Source organism: Protobothrops mucrosquamatus, unplaced genomic scaffold, assembly GCF_001527695.2.
Source record: "Protobothrops mucrosquamatus isolate PMUCROS unplaced genomic scaffold, P.Mucros_1.0 scaffold_104, whole genome shotgun sequence".
NCBI classification, from domain to species: Eukaryota; Metazoa; Chordata; class Lepidosauria; order Squamata; family Viperidae; genus Protobothrops; species Protobothrops mucrosquamatus.
The window spans coordinates 278,491-300,985 of NW_015386180.1; the positions used below are offsets into that span (position 1 = coordinate 278,491).

The 22,495-nt window shown below is 34.9% G+C and overlaps 1 protein-coding gene across 1 annotated transcript in view; it reads right to left on the reverse strand.

Annotated features, from left to right (window-relative positions):
• Positions 1 to 615: 615 nt before the first annotated feature.
• FMN1 (formin 1) overlaps positions 616 to 22,495 on the reverse strand; it is an 85,022-nt gene continuing 63,142 nt past the window's right edge. Inside the window, exons 13-17 of the mRNA XM_029284105.1 lie at positions 20,290 to 20,382; positions 10,371 to 10,422; positions 9,143 to 9,292; positions 1,817 to 1,901; positions 616 to 687 (exon numbers count right to left, since the gene is read on the reverse strand). Coding sequence (XP_029139938.1) covers positions 643 to 687; positions 1,817 to 1,901; positions 9,143 to 9,292; positions 10,371 to 10,422; positions 20,290 to 20,382 — 425 coding nt within the window. The 3' untranslated portion in view covers positions 616 to 642. The remainder of the gene's footprint in view (positions 688 to 1,816; positions 1,902 to 9,142; positions 9,293 to 10,370; positions 10,423 to 20,289; positions 20,383 to 22,495) is intronic.

Consider the following 22,495-nt stretch of genomic DNA (forward strand, 5'->3'; position numbering starts at 1 on the left):
ACTGCTATCTGGACCTCATCTAGATATGCCAGTTCTTCATTTTACCATTCTATCATTAAAATAGCAACAAAACTAAAAATATTAGTCGATACAAGTGCAGCATACATTTTGATATTAGTTCTGTCTCCATATGTGCAAAAACAGTATTTCTATCCCTATTCATAGATTGAGCTTCTTATAAAAATAATTATAATAAAATATAGAAGATAAACTTAATCGTTTGAATGCCATACAAACAATTTTAAGCAGACACCAATTCAGCAAATCTTCAATATTAACCATCCCCTGCATCTGTTGCAGATGATATAAAGCTATTTATTTCCCTGCCTAAAATCCAGATTTGCTGTCTTCCATACTAGTGCACTTTGCATAGAGACGTTCTTCACTTTTAAGAAAACCATCCAGTTTCAACCACATAAGAAACAGTTACTGGGGAACCCTTCCTAATTCCCATGTAAACAAACTCCTTAGCATTCCCTTGCTTGTATAAACCAAGGGATTGAAAAGTCTTTGGCGGATTGTCGGAAGAAAAAAGCAAAACAGAACTTCATCTAAATTAAGGTGCTCCCGAAGGGAAGGAGCTACGTGTAGCATCATCAAGCTCACACTGTCATTGTTTTTTTTTTGTTCTGGGGTCTTCTTTCAGTTGGGAGTCACATTAGCTTCTTTCTGACGTAGTCTTTCTTTCTGTTGTTTAAGAGAAAAGGAGTTTATTATCATTCTTTGGTTTAGTTTTTCCATCTGTTTTCAAACTGCAGAAAGTATATGGTTTAGGCCAAAAGAATGGAACAATCTGAAACCAGAGTAGACATAAGCTTCCCCGTTCCGCCATTTGCTTCAGAAAATTAATTCCTGAAGTGCCACACTAAGACAGGAAGGATATGTTTTTAAGTATATGTCAAAAAGCCTGTACAATTAGTCAACAGTCTTTGTCTGTAAAAATTACAAATGTGAAAAAAACACAGAAATTTAAAAGTGGTAGAAGTGAACACAAAAGAAATGATTTGAAGCCAACTACTTGAAGGGATTTTTCATTCCCTTTCCTTCAAAAATGAGTATTTTACCCAGTCCATGTGGCAAACTGCATGATAATGTAACTCTAGACCAAACCCAATACAACCTTGATAGCCATACATTATCATACACTATTTTGGATAATTTCTACCAAATTAATTAATAGCAAACTCTCTTTTGATTTCATATACATGCTTGACATCAGACTGTTCCTCAAATAAATAGCCAAATCTTTATATGTAACAAAGCTTCTACATGTATTGTTACTAAATTGGACTCAATTCCCTCTAGCTAGCTGGTACCTGTATTTAGCATCTACATGCAGCAAAAGAATTTTCCATCTGTCCACATAAAAAAGAGAGCAGTCAATACTGGACAAAATCCAGCAACCTAGAGCTTGTTCTTAAATAAGTTAAAATGATAAATTTAGAGAGAGTCTTACAGGAATGTGCTATTAACTATCTTTTCTATCTACAGTGTCATATTCATATTTTAGAAATGGAATCTTGAAAAGCAAAGACAATGTCTGGGATTATTTAATTTATAGAATGCAGCAGGAAAGGATGCCAATACTCAATTAACATTCAGAATAATTTTTTTATACAGAAATATGTTAAGATCCACAATGATTTTGTAAATTGGCTCCAGGTCATAATGTCATTGCAGGAAAAAACCTTTAGGATACCTATCCTAAAATTGAAAATACATACTTGCTTTTCAATAGGTTAATTACATAAGAATTAACTAAACCTTCCAGCTATATTTAAAAGAAAACCAGAATCACAATAAGAACATAACATACCAGACTGGCAGTTGGATTGATTTTCCTAGTTTCCACTTTCTTTTCTGAAGTTAATTTGCTCACTGATTGCTGAGCCATTCTAAGTCTAAAACAAAAGATAAGCAAGTATTATTAGAGCTTTAAAAATTATATATGTTCACCACATAAAAGTTGTTTTCCTAAATAGCTATTGTTGTTGTTGTTCGTCCATCGATTTTCGATGAAGACCTTGACATCTTGTGGATTGTGGGCCATCAACGGTGTGTCCGTAGATGGCTGATGAGACCGATGTTAGCACGGAATGTTCTGCCACATACTGAACAGAGAAATGTGGACACTTGCAGAGAAATGTGGACATTTGCAGCTCTGGCTTTACGGAGTGCTCGCTTCTCTTGTGCCAAGATTGTCCTCCTGTGTTCATATGTCTGGCACCCCTGGTAAACCAGGGTACGCCATGTCGGTCGATCATGCGCCAAAAATTCTCAAGAGATGGTGTCGATATCCAGGGACTTGAGAGATGCTAAATAGCTATACTTTATAAAGCAAACACATAGAATCTACATCAATTCTCTTATCTGACAAATTTGGAAAAAATATTATCTAAATTTTTAGGGCTGGTATAAAACCTAATCTACATTCAGTACCAGTGAGAGTTTTCCTAACAAAATGTTTTTTACTGAGATAATCACTGATCCAACTCCCTAATCATATTAGCACTGATTGGGAACAGTTCCCCAGAGCTTCTCCAGTCCAACCTGAAAATACTATGAAATGGTTTTACGGTGTTTCATTGCAAAGCATGTGTTCTATTACTGAACCATAGTTCTTCTCTTGCAAGAAAGCACTTATCAGGCCAGTATGACCTTCATTAGGGTCATTATGATGCAGTACTAACTCCAATCAATAATGACATCAAGGTGCATATCCTGTGAAATGCCAGACATTACATTTTAACATCTCAGTTAGCTCTGAAGACATATATTAAATTGTTATACATTGGCTCTCTTGCTCTCAATTCATGGATTGTTCTTGATCTCTAATGACCATTTATTAATGGACCTAGGTATTTGCAAGACCGCCTCCTACCAAATACCTCCCTTCGACCAGTCCGCTCCCACAGAGAGGGCCTCCTTAGGGTGCCGTCGGCCAGTCAATGCCGGCTGGCGACCCCCAGGGGGAGAGCCTTCTCTGTGGCAGCTCCTGCCCTCTGGAATGACCTACCCCACAACCTACGTACAACTGCGGACCTTTTTCGCCGAGCCCTGAAAACCCATCTATTTCGTGCGGCAGGCCTGGCGTAGTCTTAATTAGGTTTTAGTATAGGTTTTTATATGGGGTATTTTAGAGCAGGCCTTTATTTATTTAATTTGATTTTAGAATAGATATTTATTGTGATTTTTATTATCGCCTGTTTACCGCCCTGAGTCCCGTAAGGAAGATAGGGCGGTATACAAATCTAAATAAAGATAAACATAAACATAAACATTTTGATGGTGTATCAGTACCAAGTGGTCCACACTTCAAACAAACAAACAAACAAACAAACAAACAAACAATGCTATATATTGCTACTACCTGGCTCACTGAGAGATCAAACTATAATTTTTATCCAACACTGGAATGTCTTGTTGAACAGAGCTGAGTATAAAGAAAATTTCATCCATGGAATTCAGCAACAAAATCTAAGCTTCTTTAATAACTATTTTGGTTGAATCAGCTAGGACTATAATATACAATACAGTTAGTTGGATTACTGTGTTATTGCTGGTTAGTGGCACAGAAGCTGAAATAATCTTGGCTAGCTAAATAGTATCAGTTGTCCATTTCTAAGTGACATTTAAAGTAACCCCATAAAAGTTCTGATTTATTACAAAACACTGTCAGTCAGTGGCCCAGCAGATTACTTCAAAAATTTCAGCTACTGCAGAATATGGAAACAAGAACTGCAGTGCTAATTAGATACTAATTCAAAAAAGTGCAGAATTGTCTCCTTAATGGTTCCTATATCCTAGAAAATAATGGAAATAAGCAAGACTAGAATTTTCTATGGTAAAACAAACAAGCAAACAATTTTCTATAAAAAATTAAACACTAAAACTTTCAGCCCAAATTGTTAATATTTCTATCTAGTCAACTTTGGGGAGAAGCATATTTTTAAATCTAAATGTTTTTATAGTAGATCAAATAACAAACACATACATAGTCACTCACACTCATTAGCCAGTTCAAGATCATTATAAAAGTACATATTTTGTAATTACACACATCAAATAAAATTGTTCCCGTGTTAACAATATTAACTAGCTTTAAAATATGTTTTTGCAATTTGCTAGTATAAAATTTTCACCTTTTCAAGAATACATAAGTGTTGTGTCAGGGCTGAGGATGAAAAAAGGCTGCTTACTTAACCCCATGGCCTCCTTTTCATTCAAAGGATCAAGGGAGGAAAGGCTAGGAATTAAGGCATGAAGTGATTTGATACCAAAAGACTGATTTGGTATCAAAGCCAGCAGGATGGACCTTCTATAAGCAGCTGCTGCCATAAGACATTCTCAAAACATATTAAATTCCTTATGATTAACAGAATTTGGGATATTGAAAGATTCCAAGTTTTGTGTAGTGGTTAAGCCATCAGGCTAGAAAACAGGAGACTGAGAGTTATAATCTCACCTTGGGTATAAAGCTGGGCAAGTGACCTTGGGCCAATCACCTTCTCCTAGCCCTAGGAAAGAGGCAATGGCATAACGGCTGAAAAAAAATCTAACCAAGAAAACTGCAGGGATTTGCCCAGGCAGTTTCTGAGAGTCAGACATGACTGAATGGAAGGAAAGATCAATAACTAGAAAGAGTGCAGAGAAAAGCAACAAAGATTATCAGGGGACTGGAAGCTGAAACATATAAGGAATGGTTGCTGGAATTGGGTATGTCTAGTTTAACGAAGAGAAGGATGAGGGGGGACATGATAGCAGTGTTCCAATATCTCAGGGGCTGCCACAAAGAAGAGGGAGTCAAGCTATTCTCCAAAGCACCTGAAGGCAGGACAAGAAGCAATGGGTGGAAACTAATTAGTTTGATGATCACACTTCTATGCACTGCTCAAAGTATGAAAGGGGGGATTATGTTGATCCGGAATCAGGGGAAAGCATAGAAAGCATAAATTGTGAATATGTGCATGGATGCAGAGTCATGGAAGGTCAGCAAGGAAAATACCCAATGTCCCAGGTCATCCAAGAACATGCAGTGTCTTTAGAGAAACACCCAAAAGGAACATATTTAGCTATTTCTGCTTTCTCCTTTCTTATCTATGGTGTGCCAGCCTTTCTTTGTGAAGTCTTTATCTTACGTGTGTCAGTTTTGCTGGGTGAATTGCTTATGTAACCAACAAGTATAAACATAGGAATTTCCTGTTATTCGGGGCTTCTCTCTTTTGGAGGAGCCCATCTTTGTTCAGCTGAATAAAAATGTAATGCTTAAAAAGGCAACTTCTGGTTTCCTGTATTTCTTACCAAGCAACACTTCAGATCCTACACAACAAATCAAAGAGACAAGCAACCTAGAACTAAGGAGAAATTTCCTGACTGTTAGAACAATTGATCAGTGGAACAACCTGCCTCCAGAAGTTGTGAATGCTCCAATACTGGAAGTTTTTAAGAAGAGATTGGACAACCATTTGTCTGAAATGGTATAGGGTTTCCTGCCTGAGCAGGGGGTTAGACTAGAAGACCTCCAAGGTCCCTTCCAACTCTGTTATTCTATTCTATTCTATAGTATAATATCCTTTGTTAACAGTTTTTTTTTTAAAAAAAGTGTTCTTAGCTTCTTCAGGGAATGTTTAATAAATACAGAAATAATTAATTTTTATTTGGCATTTATTACTGCATACTTAATGCTTGCTTCGAATGATTTTCAGTGTGTGGGTAAGTGCACAATTACTTTTGAAAATGCCTATACATAAATATTATTTTAGGCTGAGTTCATGCATAACATCAAACCATGATTTGTCACCATGGGAATACATTTATAGGGAACAAAGCAAGTATAACAAAAATAAGTCAATTTTGTAATTAACGACATATTTTATACCATCAATTCCAAACCAGGTTTGCAGAATAACCTAGTTTAGTGTTTTTCAACCTGACAGTTTAAGATGGGGTGGACTTCAATTTCCAGAATTCCCCAGCAGGCCACCATCCAGTTAAAATCCATCCATTTTAAAGTTTCCAAGTTTTAGAAACATTGGACTAGATTGTTATAGGTGATATATGGAGAAATGGACATTTACACTTCAGGAAGAAAAATCACTTGCTGGAATATGATATTTTAGAATTTCCTTTGATATTCATAGAGTAATATGAATGGAATATGAATTGTTTCTAAGCAATGTTTTGTCTATGGAACAATTTTGCTCATGACAGAAGGCTTAGTGAAAAAGAATTATGTTTTTTAAACATAATGGTACTGCCTCTTTTCTGATAGCCCCTGCCTCTCTTTAGTATGCTGGCTTATTTTTCTCTAGAGCAAGGGAGAGGGGTGTAAAACATTTTTCTCCACTTGGGCAGATAGAAACTTGAATACTTACCTATCTTAAAAAAAATCCACAAAGAATAGAAAACCATCACACTGAACTCATTGTTTCTTCTTCTGTATATTTTTTTTTCCTTCCTAGCATTTTCCCACAAGTGCAAAAGATAAAACATTAGCTGCATGCTAATGTCATCTAAGTATTCATATTCTAAATATCAGCAATTATCTAAAGCTTCATATTTATATAAATGTGCATTCAAACTCTGGACATTTGCTGCAGTGGTCAAACCTGTGAAATCACGTGAGGTTGAAAGAAAGTGCAGACTGGGACAATTCTGTTGAAAGATGGAAAGATACAAAATGTGCTCACGCCTTTGATCTTTAAATTCTACATCTCACTGTTTCTCAACCACAACAACTTTAAGACATGTGGACTTCAACTTCCAGAAGTCATGATTCTGGGAGTTGAAGTTCACCCAACTTAAACTTGCTGAGGTAGAGAAAGACTTGCTGTAAAGATGGAGTTTCTTAATTAATTCCTAATTCAACTGAATGACACCGTTTATATTAGTAACCTTTTTAAGAATCAGTTATCAGTTACTTGAAAGGAAGTCCTGATGAGGATTTGGTTGTGTTTTTCCTGACTTCACGTGACTGCTGGTGGTAGTGATGAAATCTTTGTATGCCATTTCAAGGGCAAACTGGAAGTAGCTTCTATATTATGGCTAATTTCAAGTTTAAGAGGACTTTCCCTTCTCTGACATTTTCTTTCTGAGCAGAAAAAAAGTGACTGCTGCTTAAGATTGTTGCTTGTGATGAAAGACACCAATGACCCACAATGTTTGCACATCTCTTTGTATAAAAAGTATAGTAATTTACTGAATTATCCACATCTGCATTTAATTTAAAATAGCTCGCTTAAGCAAATTTATGCTTCTAGTGTTGGACAATTAACATTGTTATTATGTTGAATGCCAGCTACTATGTGGCAAGTTATTCATTTAGGCCCAAGAATAGTAATGTAGTCTTTGCTTGTTTAATATAAGGAACACATCACACACATACACACATGTTTTAAATGTTTAGAATAATTGTTAGCCTCCATCCAGCTCTTCACTAAATGTCACATGAGGAAGGAGATGCTTGCCTGAAAAATTTGTGTTCATTCCCAGCAAGCTACTATATTCCTTACTTTGCATTTCTGTGGCACATAATCCCATAATATTTTGCTTTTCATTTCCTGTATTAAAATAGAAGCTGGTGTCTCTTTAACAATAGAATCTGTTGGGTTTGGCAACAAATATACCAAAATAAATATTCAAGAATGTTAGAACTGAACTCAACATTATCATTTTATAGTTTCCTTTTATTTTATTACTAATTTGAATTATGTTACTCATTAGTCTATTTGCTCAGATATTTTGTTACCTGTATGCTTCAAAAATTGATTACAAACAATATAATTTATTAGGAAGCATGATGTATAACAGAGATTTTTAGTTTTTTTCTGGCAACACCACTTTTTTTTAAAATCCCATTACACCTAATCAAGGGTCAAAGTTCAAAGGATAGAAAACTGGCTGAGTTAAAGGAACTTTTTAATGTGTGTATTAGTCTCTCACAGAACCACAACAAATTCTTGCAAAACCCATGGGGTTCCATAGAACGTAATTTAAAATAAAAGGAAGGAAGGAAGGAAGGAAGGAAGGAAGGAAGGAAGGAAGGAAGGAAGGAAGGAAGGAAGGAAGGAAGGAAGGAAGGAACACTATACATACTAGAAAGTTGCATTCTGGACAAATGGAACCTACTCCAAAATAATATAATGTGGAGTGGTCCAGGAGTATAGGTTTCTAGCCATGTCTTCTTCTAGAATATTTATTCCATTTCCCTTCTATAGAACCATTCCATGATTACTAAGCATGTCCAGTCATCATTAGGCTGGGTTCAAGAAGAGGGAGCATTCCATTTCTGCAAACTTTCAAATCAATCCCAGCCTGTTTTCTGATGAATGAATATGGGATTAATTTGGCTGTATAAGAAGTGAGAGTCATATAAGTGAATTCAATAGGAGGGGGAAGTAAATTGAAATGTAGTAAGACCACTGGACTGGAAAACAATGTTATAATATGTAATTTAAAATGTTATATTTTTAACGTAAATTTGTTACAATACAAAAGAATATAGTACAGTGATGAAATTATTAAATAATCATCCCAATCTTTCTTTCTTTTTTCCCTTTAAACCTTCAAACAGTTCAAACCTTAACACAAAAGGGTGTTAACTAAAAACTAATAAAATCAGGAAATGATGGGACATGCCATGGCATGGAATTTGAGCTACACAGCAAGATACTAAAAAATAATCCTGTAAATTCAGTATAGGATTTTGACACTGTGCTAAATGTGGTCTGAATCCCATAGGTTTCCCTTTGATGCAAGTGTGGACATATTAACTTCACTTTTATTTGTTAGTGCTGTCTGCAATACCAATATTTCCTCACTTAAAGTTGTCCAACATGAAAATGCAAAGAAAAGCAATCTGTTCCAAATTAGCACAGTTCCTTTTTCATTTTACTAGCTACCAACTGGAAGGGGTTAAGAAAGTGTAATTTATCAGATTATATGTGTTTATCTTTTTGTGGGGACAACATCCCTTTGGTCAATTTTCCTAGGCACCCTGAGGGAATAATCTTTCCTTGAGGTCCATTTGATCTCAAAGAAAACAGTGACGCCTGAGAAATACAGGAGTATAATTTGTTGAGTTTGAAAATGAACAGCTCCCCAGACTTCTAAAATAATATTAATGGCTTTATTAGAACCTTACCTTTCTTTGGAAATGTCTTTGTTCTCCCGTTTCCAAGTAGTCTTAAAGTCACTACAGAACTCATACCAAACCATGAAAACATAATTCGGCGTGGTCTCCTTTTCACCAGATTTTGGCTTTATTCCATAGTATCTCACCATTTCTTCAAAGCTGGAGGATGTACAAGGGAAAAGATGGATAAATGTAAACTCACTGGGAAAATTCAATGGCAAGTTTGCTAGCACAGATTTCTGACTAGAAATTTAAAAAAAAATCAGGTACAACCAAAAACTGTACCACATACTGTATAAAGACCAGATGCAATATAATATATATTATAGTTTTTATTGCATCAGCTACCAAAGTGATAGATGTCTACATAAGCAATAGGAATAGAAAAAGCAAAAAAAAGCAAAATGGTAGGTAAGATCTGAGAACGAATCACATTTTAAAAACAATTGTTTAGAGAAATGGCACTGAATTGTACCATTGTACATTCCCCCAATAAATCTCTAAATAATAGACTATTAACTCAAAGTCGTGGCAGCCTCTCCCTAACTGAAGGTTTACAGGCATTAATATACTGAAAATACATTATTTGTTCCAGAGCTAGCACCAGAAGATTGTGACTACTGGAGTCACAATCTTGTGGTGAATATCCCTAGGACTATTTTCACCTCCCACATAGCTTCTACTTCTTTGTTTGTGTCTTCCAAGCAAGTTGGAACAACAGGGATAAAGATGAGGTGAACTTATCAAGGGTATATTGCTTAAGGACAATTTAAGAGTTAAATTGGGGGCACTGAGATCTAGAATTAAGTTTCTTATACTGAAGAAGGATGTGGCTGGTGAAACTATGCATATGTAAAGCTTCAATGGACATTTTGCAAGGTTTTGGATTTTTGACCTGAAAGAAGACTAAAATATTCTTAAATGATCTTTTGGACAAATAGTAAGCTTGTCATATAGTATTGTTCCCTGACTTCTGTTTTCTTCAAAGAAGTGACAGAATACTTCCCATGTTTTTAACCAAACAACCTTTCTTTCATATGAAAAGAAAGCTGTTACAGGAAAACTATATCTTTCACTTTAACTCAGTCCTGTTGGATTTCTCTGTGCACTGTATATATTTGTATGAAAATACTGGAAAAGAGTAACATGCATTTGAAGAAAGAATCCCAGTCCTAATCCCATTTAAAGGTATTTCTGAATTTATAATGCACAGAGTTAAGAAAACTAGAGAGCTTACCACTTTTGTGCATTGTCCAGGAGACTTTCCTCTGCCTTATGTTCTTCTACAGCTGCAAAAAACATTTTAACATAATTTTAGAAATCTGAATGTGCGCTACATTTCAAGTGTTTTATAATTTCACACTGCTCATAGAAAAAGGAATATTTGGAATATTAATATATGAATTATGAATTAAGAAATTATGTCATCCTTGTAAACATTGTAGGGAAGAACACTGACTAATTGCCCTAAAAATATTCCATAAATACAGAGGCTGGTGTAATTGGCTAAAACACTTTTAGAACAAAAGTATATGCTATTCTTACAATGATGCAGGGACTATTTGTGAGGAGATGCTGTACAGACCAATAATAAAGCACTTATTTTTATTGTGTTACAAAGATGCTTTATTTACAGTGAAGGTATGCACAATTCACAATGATTTTGATCTCCTTGTAGCTAATATATTCCATATGTTGTCCAGTTAATGGCTTTTTTAATCCATGAAGGACATATCCAGCAAAAGAGATATTTGTCTGTATTTGTAGCTGTATCCCAGAATTACTGTACCTCAGGGTTTGTAGCTCAGGCTGTAAACAACCAAGCTCAGAGAGCACCAAGAAATTCTAAAGGAAAAATATTTAGATGTTCAGGACCAAAGTTATCATACAAAGATATTTCAGATCCTGACAAGAAAGATTACTTACACTTCCGTCTAGACTTCATTTATTCAGAAACTGTGGTCTCTTATCCATTCTGATTCCCAACATACAGATATATCCTGGGAATTTTTGGGGGGAATTATAATGAAACATTTCCTACCAGGTGGCCAGAGATGGTATTGATATTTATTTATTTATTTATTTATTTATTTATTTATTTATTTATTTATTTATTTATTTATTTATTTATTTATTATTTAAATTTATATACCGCCCTATTTCCCTTATGGGACTCAGGGCGGTGAACAGGCGATAATAAAAATCACAATAAATATTAAATAAAAAGCCTGCTCTAAAATACCCCATATAAAAACCCCTACCAAAACACAATCAAAACTACGCCAGGCCGGCCGCATGGTATAGATGGGTTTTCAAGGCTCGGCGAAAGAGGCGCAGGTCCGCAGTTGTACGTAGGTCAGGGGGTAGGTCATTCCAGAGGGCAGGAGCTGCCACAGAGAAGGCTCTCCCCCTGGGGGTCGCCAGCCGGCATTGACTGGCCGACGGCACCCTAAGGAGGCCCTCTCTGTGGGAGCGGACTGGTCGAAGGGAGGTATTTGGTAGGAGGCGGTCTTGCAAATATGTGCTACATAGCTGAATTTCACAAAATATATGAACCATACATATGACAACCCTTCCAGTGTTTTCAAGGTTACTATGGACTAAATCTAGAAATCTATACTGATGACAAATTCCATAAAGCTTAGCTATGTGAACCAGTGGTAGTTTACAGGTAAGAAATAGAGTAAATTTTTAATCCAACTGTAATAGCTACAGTTATCTAAACCATAATAAAAATGATGCTCTGTACACTTATGTATTCACCCTATTTCCAATAGCTTCAAATGGTTTCTAATATATAGACATTGATAAAATCAGGCTTAAGGAACTCTTAGTAAACATAAAATGGATTGTGACTGGTTTTGTTTTCAATTTTGTATGTTATTCAGTATTCCTTTGGTAGAAAGATAGCCATATAAATATCCTTAATAAATGAATAAATAAAATTAAGTTTGATAATGTATAAATGAGATTGGCTTAAATACAAAGTTGCTTTATGTAGGATCAGAATTACAAGATTTTTCACCACTTTCTCCTTTTTCAGTGCAATCCCTGTTTTAATCTGATTAGATGTTAGCCCTTTGAGGTAGACCAGACTTGGAAACCAAAATTATGAAGACCAAAACTGCTTTTATTCTTCTCTTTTATGGTGATTTATGTTTCTCCCTCCCTGTCTTTATCTATAAAGATAAAAGGGGTGGAGTTCAATCTGAGACATTTTCTCAAACTTCATTTCTGCTTTGGATTCAGATTTCTCTTATCTGAATATTGCTTAGTTGCAGGTCTTCCTCCTGATTTTCAAGGTTATTCTAGCAGTCTATTATATTAGGATTCAGGCTTGCCATCTCCAGTATCTCTCAGGAGAAACATCTCAGTGCCATCAGATTAGGGATTTTATATACACCTTGAACAACTGGAAGGCAAAAAAGTGGGTTGCCATTCTCCATGGCTAGTTTAGTTAAAATCTTTTTTCAACCCAGATTAAGTTTGGTTTATTTAACGAATTTATGGAAGTAAACTATTTTTAAGTTATGTATAAATATTTTTATACATGGGCTTGCAAATCATAAAGTGTTACTTGTCCTTACACTTGAGATATTTTGGAAAATATCTTGACATTTTTCAACTACATGAGGCATGAAAGTTCAAATAACGTTTAAAAATAACCCCAAAATACTGATTATATTTATACATTCCACCCATAGAACAAATCCAATTGTTTATTATCAGAGGTAATACAAGGAAACCAAGAAATTATGTTCTGTTTAAAAATGGATAATGTTGCCTATAAATTTGTCAAAATTGTGTTGAAGGTCAGTTTACTAGGCAATTATAGCAATGAAGCCAACTAAGTCAGATATTATATAATTCATTTTTCTTGGATATGTTTGTATATCAACAGAAAAAAGCTTTTCAAAGTTTGTTTTTTTATATACTCAAGAAATGGAACATATTTTAAAATGTGTTTCAGTTCATATCCTCTTTTGAAATATAATATCAAAATAAATTGAGACCAATCATAGTATATGTCTCAAAACTCAGTATTTTTCTGGGAAACAACTCCAAAAATAAATTTTTCAAATATGATTCTCCTGCATACACATTATTAATCAATCATTATACCCCAAATGTGGTTAAACATGGTAACTTTTAAAACATAGTATTGTTTAACATAATAAAAAAGAATATTTTTCATTTGCTTTATTCCAAAGAAAACAGAAAGAGTAATCTTTCTGAGACTGCTAAATACAGGCAAACAATTTAAGAAACTGGAAAATTGGTTTTAATCCCTTTTAAATAGAATATGTATGAAACCAATCTGTTCAGCTTTTGAAAAAATAAACCAGACAGACTACACTTATAAAAATGAAGGTTTTTTTTTTAATGGAGGCAGTGGGGTGGGGTAGGCTTAGTGTGTTCAGAAGTATGATGAATTATGGTTAATAAGAATAGGAAACAGGTCATTTGTAAAACAGGAAACTGTCACAAATACCGAGCAAATAAGTATATTGGGTAATAGAGTTGCAAAAATTAATAACTGTACACGAACCCAACTTTTAAAAAAGCTTATGGATGTGGTTATTTAAGTTCTTTTCAGAAAATAAAAAAACACAGCATTATTTCCTCCTGTGGGATGCTTAGAATGATTTATGGAGTTGAGGTTATATTTTATAAACTGAACTTAGTAAAGATTGATTTCATACAATCAAGTAAAGCTTTAGGAATATAATATGTGCAACCAACAGCCTCTCACACTTAAGGTAAGTTTTCTAGAGTGCTGGAATGGAGAACGGATTAAAGAATTCTCTTCCTTCATTATGACATTTTCCTTTTACAAATAAACATTTTTGGTGGTCGGGAGCATAGGTTCATTTTAAAGGCATAGCAGGAAAATGCCAAAATTGAAATTAATTTTCTATGGATTTGTGTAGACTTTTTCACACTGTGAATTGCTTCATCTCATCTCATTATTCTTTTATTCCCTCTCTATTGCTGGTAATGAATTATTTTGCCATATAGTCTTTTAAATCAGAATTAGCATTGGAATTGGAGAGTTTGTGACAGACATTGAAGGTATAAGAATAAATATATGTGCATTTTATATGGAACACATCTGTTTCTTTGCACAAAAAAATGAAAAAATAATCGGAATTAAAATATAACAATATGGCAAAAGTATTTTTTTTAATTTTATAATTTAATATTTTAAAAATGGAAGAGAAGGAACAGTATCTATGTATAGTTCAGTGTTAGAAAAGTATTGTAGTAGGTTTTGGTTCAGTAAAATTGTCAAACTTTAAATTCTTATCTGTATACTAAATTAGACTATGGACAAATGTTTTTCCTATTGGTTAATCTATATATAAATATCAAAACAATAAATGTTTTCATAAACAAGGATGGTAAATAATACAATTTCACTGAAAAGATAGATACTTCTTCATCCCAATATGATAAATCTGTATAAAACCCATTCTCATATGAAGAAAACTCCCCAACTTAGTGGTCATGGAGACTAAATAATCTGAAGCTGGGATGGACATTACTCAGAGTTGGTTAGAATCACTGTCCTGAGTTGGTTTGAATAGAGCAGTCAAATAAATGAAATTAAAAACAATTAATTAGATTTAGTTACATTATACTTTATCCTTCTCCAAGTTGATGGAAAATTCTACTTGTTGAACCAATACATCTGAAGGAGTCAGAATGGGAAAGGTTGGTTTAACTTTGCCCTTTTAATACTTTTTTGATCCTGTGTTTACAATTTTTTATGTTGCTAATCTATTTAATCATATGTATATGCAAAACATCTCTGAAACTTGCAAATAGAATATCAAACAGATTCCTAACCAACTTTGAGATCCAAAAGGTAAAGGAGGGAACTACAGGAAAAGCTATACTAGATTTAATTCTTACTAATAGAGAAGAAGTGATAGAGGGAGTTGAAATTGGCAGAACTTTGGGCGAGTCATATTGGAATTCAATGTAATACAAACACAAGCAATAGAACATAATACAGTCAGTTTCTTAAACCTTAAAAGAGTTGAATTTAATAAACTCAGAGAGAACCTAAGAAAAATTCCATGGATGAAAATCCTGGAAAACAACTCAAGAAGCATAGGGAACTCTGAAAAATATGATCATAAAAGCTCAGTCCAGAACAATACCACTGAAAAAGAAAAACAAGAAATCCAAGAAGAAACCAGCATGGTTGCACAAAGATCTCTCTGATAAGCTGAAAGACAAAAAGGACAAATACAAAAAATGGAAAGAGGGACACATAACTAAGGCAGAATACCAGCATGTAGGCCGAATCTGCAAAAATGAAGTCAGGAAAGCTAAGGCTCAGAATGAACAAAGACGTGCAACAAAAGTCAAAGATAATAAAAAAAGTTTCTTTTAACATATAAATAACAAGAAAAAAGTCAAGGAAACAGTAGGTCCACTTAAGAGAGAAGATGGCAAGGAAATAACAGGCAATAGAGAGAAAGCACAGCTGCTTAACTCATTCTTTGCATCAGTCTTCACGCAAAAAGAAACTATAGCCCAAAAACCTAACTGTAAAAGACAGACTAGAAATAAAAATTAAAATAAGCAAGAAAATGGTTAGAGAACACTTATCTGATCTTGACAAATATAAATTACCAGGACCCGATAGTTTACATCCCAGAGTTCTCAAGGAGCTGGCAGATACAACCATTGTATCATATTTTTAAAAAATCCTAGAACACCGGAGAATTACCTGAGATTGGAAAAGAGATGATATAGTTCCCATCTTCAAAAAAGGGGAAAAAATAGACCCAGGAAACTACAGACCAATCAGCCTAACATCAATACCTGGGAAAATACTGAAAAAGATAATCAAAAAACAGATCTACGAACATCTAGAAACAAATAAAGTTATAACTAAAAGCTAGCATGGGTTTGTTAAAAACAGATTATGCCAACTAATCTTATTTCATTCTTTGACAAAGTGACTAAATTAGTAGTCCAGTGAAATGCTGTAGGCGTAGTATACTTAGACTTCAGCAAGGCATTTGACAAAGTAGACCATAACCTACTTCTTGGTAAGCTAGAAAAATGTGGGATAGACAGCATCACGATCAGATGGATTTGTAACTGTCTGACAAACCATACTCAACAAATCATCCTTAATGGTACTACATCTACATGGAGCAAAGTAAGCAGTGTGGTGCCACAGGGTTCTGTCTTAGGCCCAATATCTTCATAAATAACTTAGATGAAGGAATAGAGAGGGAACTCATCAAATTTGGAGATGACACTAAGCTGACAGGAATAGCCAACACCACAGAAGACAAGCCCAGGATTCAAAAAGGTCTTGACAGACTTGATCAATGGGCCCTATCCAACAACATGAAATTTCATGTGCAGAAAAGCAAGGTTTTACACTTAGACAGGAAAAACCAAAGGTACAAGTACAGATTAGGTGAAACCTGGCTCAAAAACAGTAACTGTGAGAGGGACCTTGGAGTCCTAGTGGAGGATTGCTTAAACATGAGCCAGCAGTGTGCGACAGCCACCAAAAAAGCTAATACAATCCTTGGTTGTATAAATAGAGGCACAGAATCAAAATCACGTGAAATATTAGTACTGCTTTATAAAGCCTTAGCAAGGCCACACCTGGAAACTGCATCCAGTTTTGGTCACCACATTAAAAAAGATGTTGAGACTTTGGAAAAAGTGCAAAGAACAGCAACTAAGATGATTAAAGGCCTGGAGAGTAAAACATATGAAGAATGGTTGCAGGATTTGGGTTTGGCTAGTCTAGAGAAAAGAAGGACTAGGGGTGTCATGGTAGCAGTATTCCAGTATTTGAAAGGTTGCCACAAAGAGAAGGGATCAACTTATTTACCAAAGCACCAGAAGGCAGGACAAGAAAGAATGGATGGAAATTAATCAAGGAGAGAACCAACCTGGAACTAAGGAGAAACTTCCTAACAGTGAGGACAATTAACCAGTGGAACAGCTTGCCTTCAGACGTTGTAGGTGCTTCTTCACAGGAGGTTTTAAAGAAGAGACTGGACAGTCACTTGTCTGAAATGGTATAGGGTCTCCTGCTTGAACAGGGGGTTGGACTAGATGACCTCCAAGGTCCCTTCCAGCTCTATTCTGATTGATCGATTGTCTTTCTCCCAAACTTTGGGTTGGGATGGGTCTCATCCTTTTAAAGAATTACATCTGTTTGAGGAATTGCCTATTCATTTGGAATAGAATTCTATACATTATCACAAATAATTCCGATGTGGATTGGGATCATTTCTACTCCCCAAAGTAATTCTAAATTTACTTGAAGAAAATTATGTGCTAATTTCAAAGCAAATAGAAGGTACAGTCTGCTATTTTAAAGTGGAACATCTGACTCACTGCATTTCTGTTACTTAAGTATATATTTTATATAGATTACATTTAGAACTATTATTTATATTGATTTCGTGAGCTTTTGCTTTCAATAACAACTGCTTGAAAAAAGGAAACATCTATATTATCACATCTAAATAAGAGTTGTGATATTCCAGGATATTTGTTCTATCTCTGGCAATTCTAATATTTTTCCAGTTGCCTGCAGCTGTTGTAATTCATGGGTATGGAAAGAAAGAGAAAAATGCCTGTGTATGGAGCAATGAAAATCATGAACACAATAAATGTTTGGTTATCCCTGGAATTTTAAAAACATGAAAATTATGTTTTTTTAAACTACTCATTGTCTCCCTAAAACACAGATCATAGATAAAAAATAATGCACTCTGAAGCATATTCCCAATGATTCCAAATGACTATTTTATTTTGTTTTTATCACTAATGAAAAATATTCACTAACTGAAATAGTAATTTAGCATATCGTGCATTGCTTGACAGTCATCCAGGAGTTTCTTCCCAAGACTGTTCCTTTAAAAATAAAAACAGCTGCTCTTGATATGGTAGCATCTTCTGCCTTTTCTGTAACAAATCACTTAAAGTTCTTTTTACATGGCAGTGATATTGAATATTATGTACAATGGAGGCTTAGTGTACCAAGAGACTGAAAAATAGATCTTCAGTAAAATGAACAATACAAACCCTCTTATAGGACAAAACAATGCTTAAAAAGAAAAGCAGTGCTTTTCCAGCATTTACAAACTTAGAAAGTTGATAAAAAGTGCATTTTTGGTATTATATTTTAAAAAAAGATTATCTGGGGACATTGCTATTTTGTTGATGAATCTCAAAAGTTTGCATTCAGCTTGATCTGTGAGTTGCCCTAAGAAAGTTACAACATAATATATAATATTTTTATGTTGGAATGGAGAGAAGCGTTGGTTGAAATGTGCTGTTTTTACTTTTTCCTCTGAAACCATCATTATTATTGCTAATGAAGAGCAATTTTGCTTGTATATCTTGATTAATTTCAAATTAAAAAACTGTATTTGGGGAGTAGTAAGAGGTGAAAAGTAAGTGGCTTGAACCCCACTCAATGGAAAATTATTAAATTAAAAAAATCTGTCTATTTTTCCATTCTGCAATTTAATATCCAATAATATCTGCGACAATATTGTCATGGTTAATCAAGAAATATGAAAAGCAGAATGATAGTATTTACAGAATTCTAAGTTGAATGAAGAAAATTACCAAGAGTATGTATATTGGCAAGCTAAGCATGCAAAAGCATGTAATTATGCATACCATAATTATATAATGGTATAACTCTAAGCATGCATTTTTAGAATGAAATTGCACTGCTTTTCAAAGGAGATAGTTCCAGGGTTGTACTGTAAAACATTTTCTACAATTACCAGGGAATCTGCTGAAAGAGTGACACCCCTGTAAAAAAGTACAGTCTATAGAGATTATCCACACATAAATCACTCTTGATAAATACAGTTGGTCAACCACTCATTTTTAACTAACCATTTTGCATTGTATTTATATGTACCAGATAAATATCATACTTCTGGTTTAATTTTCACCTATTCTTGAAGCCCTGCAATCTAACCAACCAAACATTTTTTAAAATGAAATGCTCTCTTTCTACCTCTTTCTCTACTTCTGTTTCTCTTTCACTCACTCACTCACTCACTCACACACACACACACACACACACACACACCCCAGAAGTAAGAGAAAGATGGATGGTTATGTAGAGATCAAGCTTTAGATACAGGTTAAGGTAGTTATGCCTATCCATTCAGTGGAATGGTAAGCAGCAGAAATGAACTTTGAGGATAGAAATAAACAAAAATGGGGACTTCCTCCAAAGACCGAGTAGGAGAAGCATGCAGAAGAATCTTTCTGGGAAAAATAAAAAAGCAATGAAAATATGGCCTAATATGGGTCCCATATTCTATTTGAAAGGACAATAAACGTGAAAAGAAAAAACAACACACAGACATTTTCTCTTGCCAACACAAATGGCTTCTAGTTTTTCCCCTAGATTGATCAACAGATCCCCTCTGCAGTGAGAAACCTATTATTGCTGGAACCCTGCTGAGTTTATGAGGGTAAGGGTTATGGTTTAGGGTTGCTTAATTCATGTATTACACTTTTTTTTAGAAACATTAGTAAAGAAATAAAGTCTGTGTTGGTATAGTGGTATAGTTGCTGGGTTACAATCATATTGTAAATTATCTTAGAGATACTGTGAAATCTTAGTGAAGGCAGTGTAAATATTTTCAGCATTATGTAAGAATATAAAGAACACTATGTTACCCATCAATAAATTACTGTTTCAATATATTAATACTGTTATGTTGTCACTAGCATATAAAGTCAATCATTATCTAATGCTATGATGCAGTGACAATAGACCCACTCAAAAAGTGAAAGAAACAAAAGTGAAAGTAGAATGGTTCCAAGAAGAGAAAGTATCAACCCTATATCACAAAGGATCTGAACATAGGGAATGGTAAAGAGGATATGGAATCTACTTTAAACTGATTGAAGTTGAATAATTATGTTTAGAATGCCCCATCACCATGTGAAGATAAGCTAAGTTAAGTGATATAGCTTCTGATACCAGCTGAAAATGTTTTTTTTTCACCTTTATAAAGAAATGTGAACCGCAGTCTACATAAATCTCAACCAATAATTAAGAGCAGACTTGCATTGAATTATATCAAGAACTGGAATGTGCTTAAACAAACAGATTGGAAAGAATGTACCTTTAGAGAAAAATTCTTCAAACTTATCCTTAAAGGGCTGAAGATGTTCTTCAGATGATTCCCTGAAAACAACTTTCATTTGTTTTTCGCAACCTACAAGAATAAACTCAGTGTTAAACAACAAAACACAAAACCTTTAATAAAGAATAATATCCAAATATTCTCAAGCAACAAATGGTTTATATCCAACTAGCAGAAATAAATACCCACCAGAACTGTAACATATTTTATGAAAAGAATTTCTAAAGTAAGAAAAAGAACTGGCTTAAATGTCAGTCATTTAGGTGATCCATTATGGAGTGAATTTGTAATAAAATGACTTAAAAGTATCTTTATGAAAAACACTCTCGTACATAGCAACAGTCTTGCATTGTTTAGCTTCACTATCACTGACGGGCTTCGTTCCATGAAACAGAGCTTTCTAGTTATGAACTATTCCCAAATTAGTCTTCCCTACTCACATCATTGGCATCACCGTAAGAGAAAATAAGGTATCCACCAAATTTTGCAAAATGCCAACAAGTTTCAGCAAGCAGTTTAGGAAGTTAGTACAAATGATTTGAACAATAAAAGGAAAGTATTCTGATGAATTCAAGAAGTAAAATTATATATTTCACTGATTATCAAAAGCCTGGCTGCAACCCAGCATACATGTAAGTACTTTATCAACTCAGTAGTACTTACTTCTGAGTAAATAACTTCAGTAGTTCCTTTCATTGATCCTTATATTATAAAATTGTATATAGTTTTTTTTAGGTTTTTATAAGTTTAATTGACTAAGAAACCGAAACAAGTTACTTATAATTCTTTTTTACACATTGTGCATAGAAAATAAATACAATAAATAGCAGTGGGAATATACTTGGGCTGTTTTTAGGATGATCTGTGCAATCCAATTAATCCAATTAGCTGTAAAGTATGTGAAATGTATCTAAAGATTAACATCGCACAGTTGCTGTTGGTTTTATAGCTAGTAACATGAGAAAGAACACAGAATAGTAACAGCTTGATTAACACCTTTATATTTGAGTAACTTAATACTGTATATTTTTTATTTGTACATATGATTTTCAATGAACAATTCTCCATGTACATTAATATCTATAATTATGTAAGGGAATAGTAAGTACAGCTCTGAAGTGATTTGAGAAAAGCACAGGATATGCAGTTTTATAGATTAAGATATCTGATGTCCTCCGAGGGGATGTTCATCCCACATTTTCATGATACATTTTAAAAACACAAGTCTATTATGCAATGACTGCATAATGTGGAAAGAATTAGATAAGGTAGGAATTGCTAAAAATTTATAACAGACTGCCATTAATCATGTTGGTTGCTCTCCGGGTCTCATGCAACCAGAAAGATTTTTTACTTCTCCAACAAATTCCAAGTTACAGAGAATGCACTAGACAAATATTGTAAAAGAAAAACTGAGCTTCTCAGCACTTTTAATTTTATTTTGGTGGGTTACTTGTAAACTGAGGGCAGGTATTGGGGCATAAAAGATCCTTCCTTTTATCAGTTTTACTTTCTGTACAATCACTTATAGCTAGGGGACCTGGCCCAATTTCTCACACACTGCAGTGCCACTACTATAAACACTGGGCTGGGCATTCGCCAGGCTAGGACTCAGGAAGCCACTAGTGTTCCACCACTTCAGATGGGAAAGGTGCACCTGGAGGCTCCAGCTAGTTCAGAATGCGGCCGCGCGGGGGATTTTGGGGGCCTCTAGATACTCCCATGTAACACCTCTCCTGCGCGAGCTGCACTGGCTGCCGGTGGCCTTCTGGGTGCGCTTCAAGGTGTTAGTAACAACTTTTAAAGCGCTCCATGGCAATGGACCTAGGTATTTGCAAGACCGCCTCCTACCAAATATCTCCCTTCGACCAGTCCGCTCCCACAGAGAGGGCCTCCTTAGGGTGCCATCGGCCAGTCAATGCCGGCTGGCAACCCCCAGGGGGAGAGCCTTCTCTGTGGCAGCTCCTGCCCTCTGGAATGACCTACCCCCTGACCTACGTACAACTACGGACCTGCGCCTCTTCCGCCGAGCCTTGAAAACCCATCTATTCCATGCGGCCGGCCTGGCGTAGTTTTGATTGGGCTTTGCTAGGGGTTTTATATGGGGTATTTTAGAGCAGGCTTTTTATTCAATATTTATTGTGATTTTTATTATTGCCTGTTCACCGCCCTGAGTCCCGTAAGG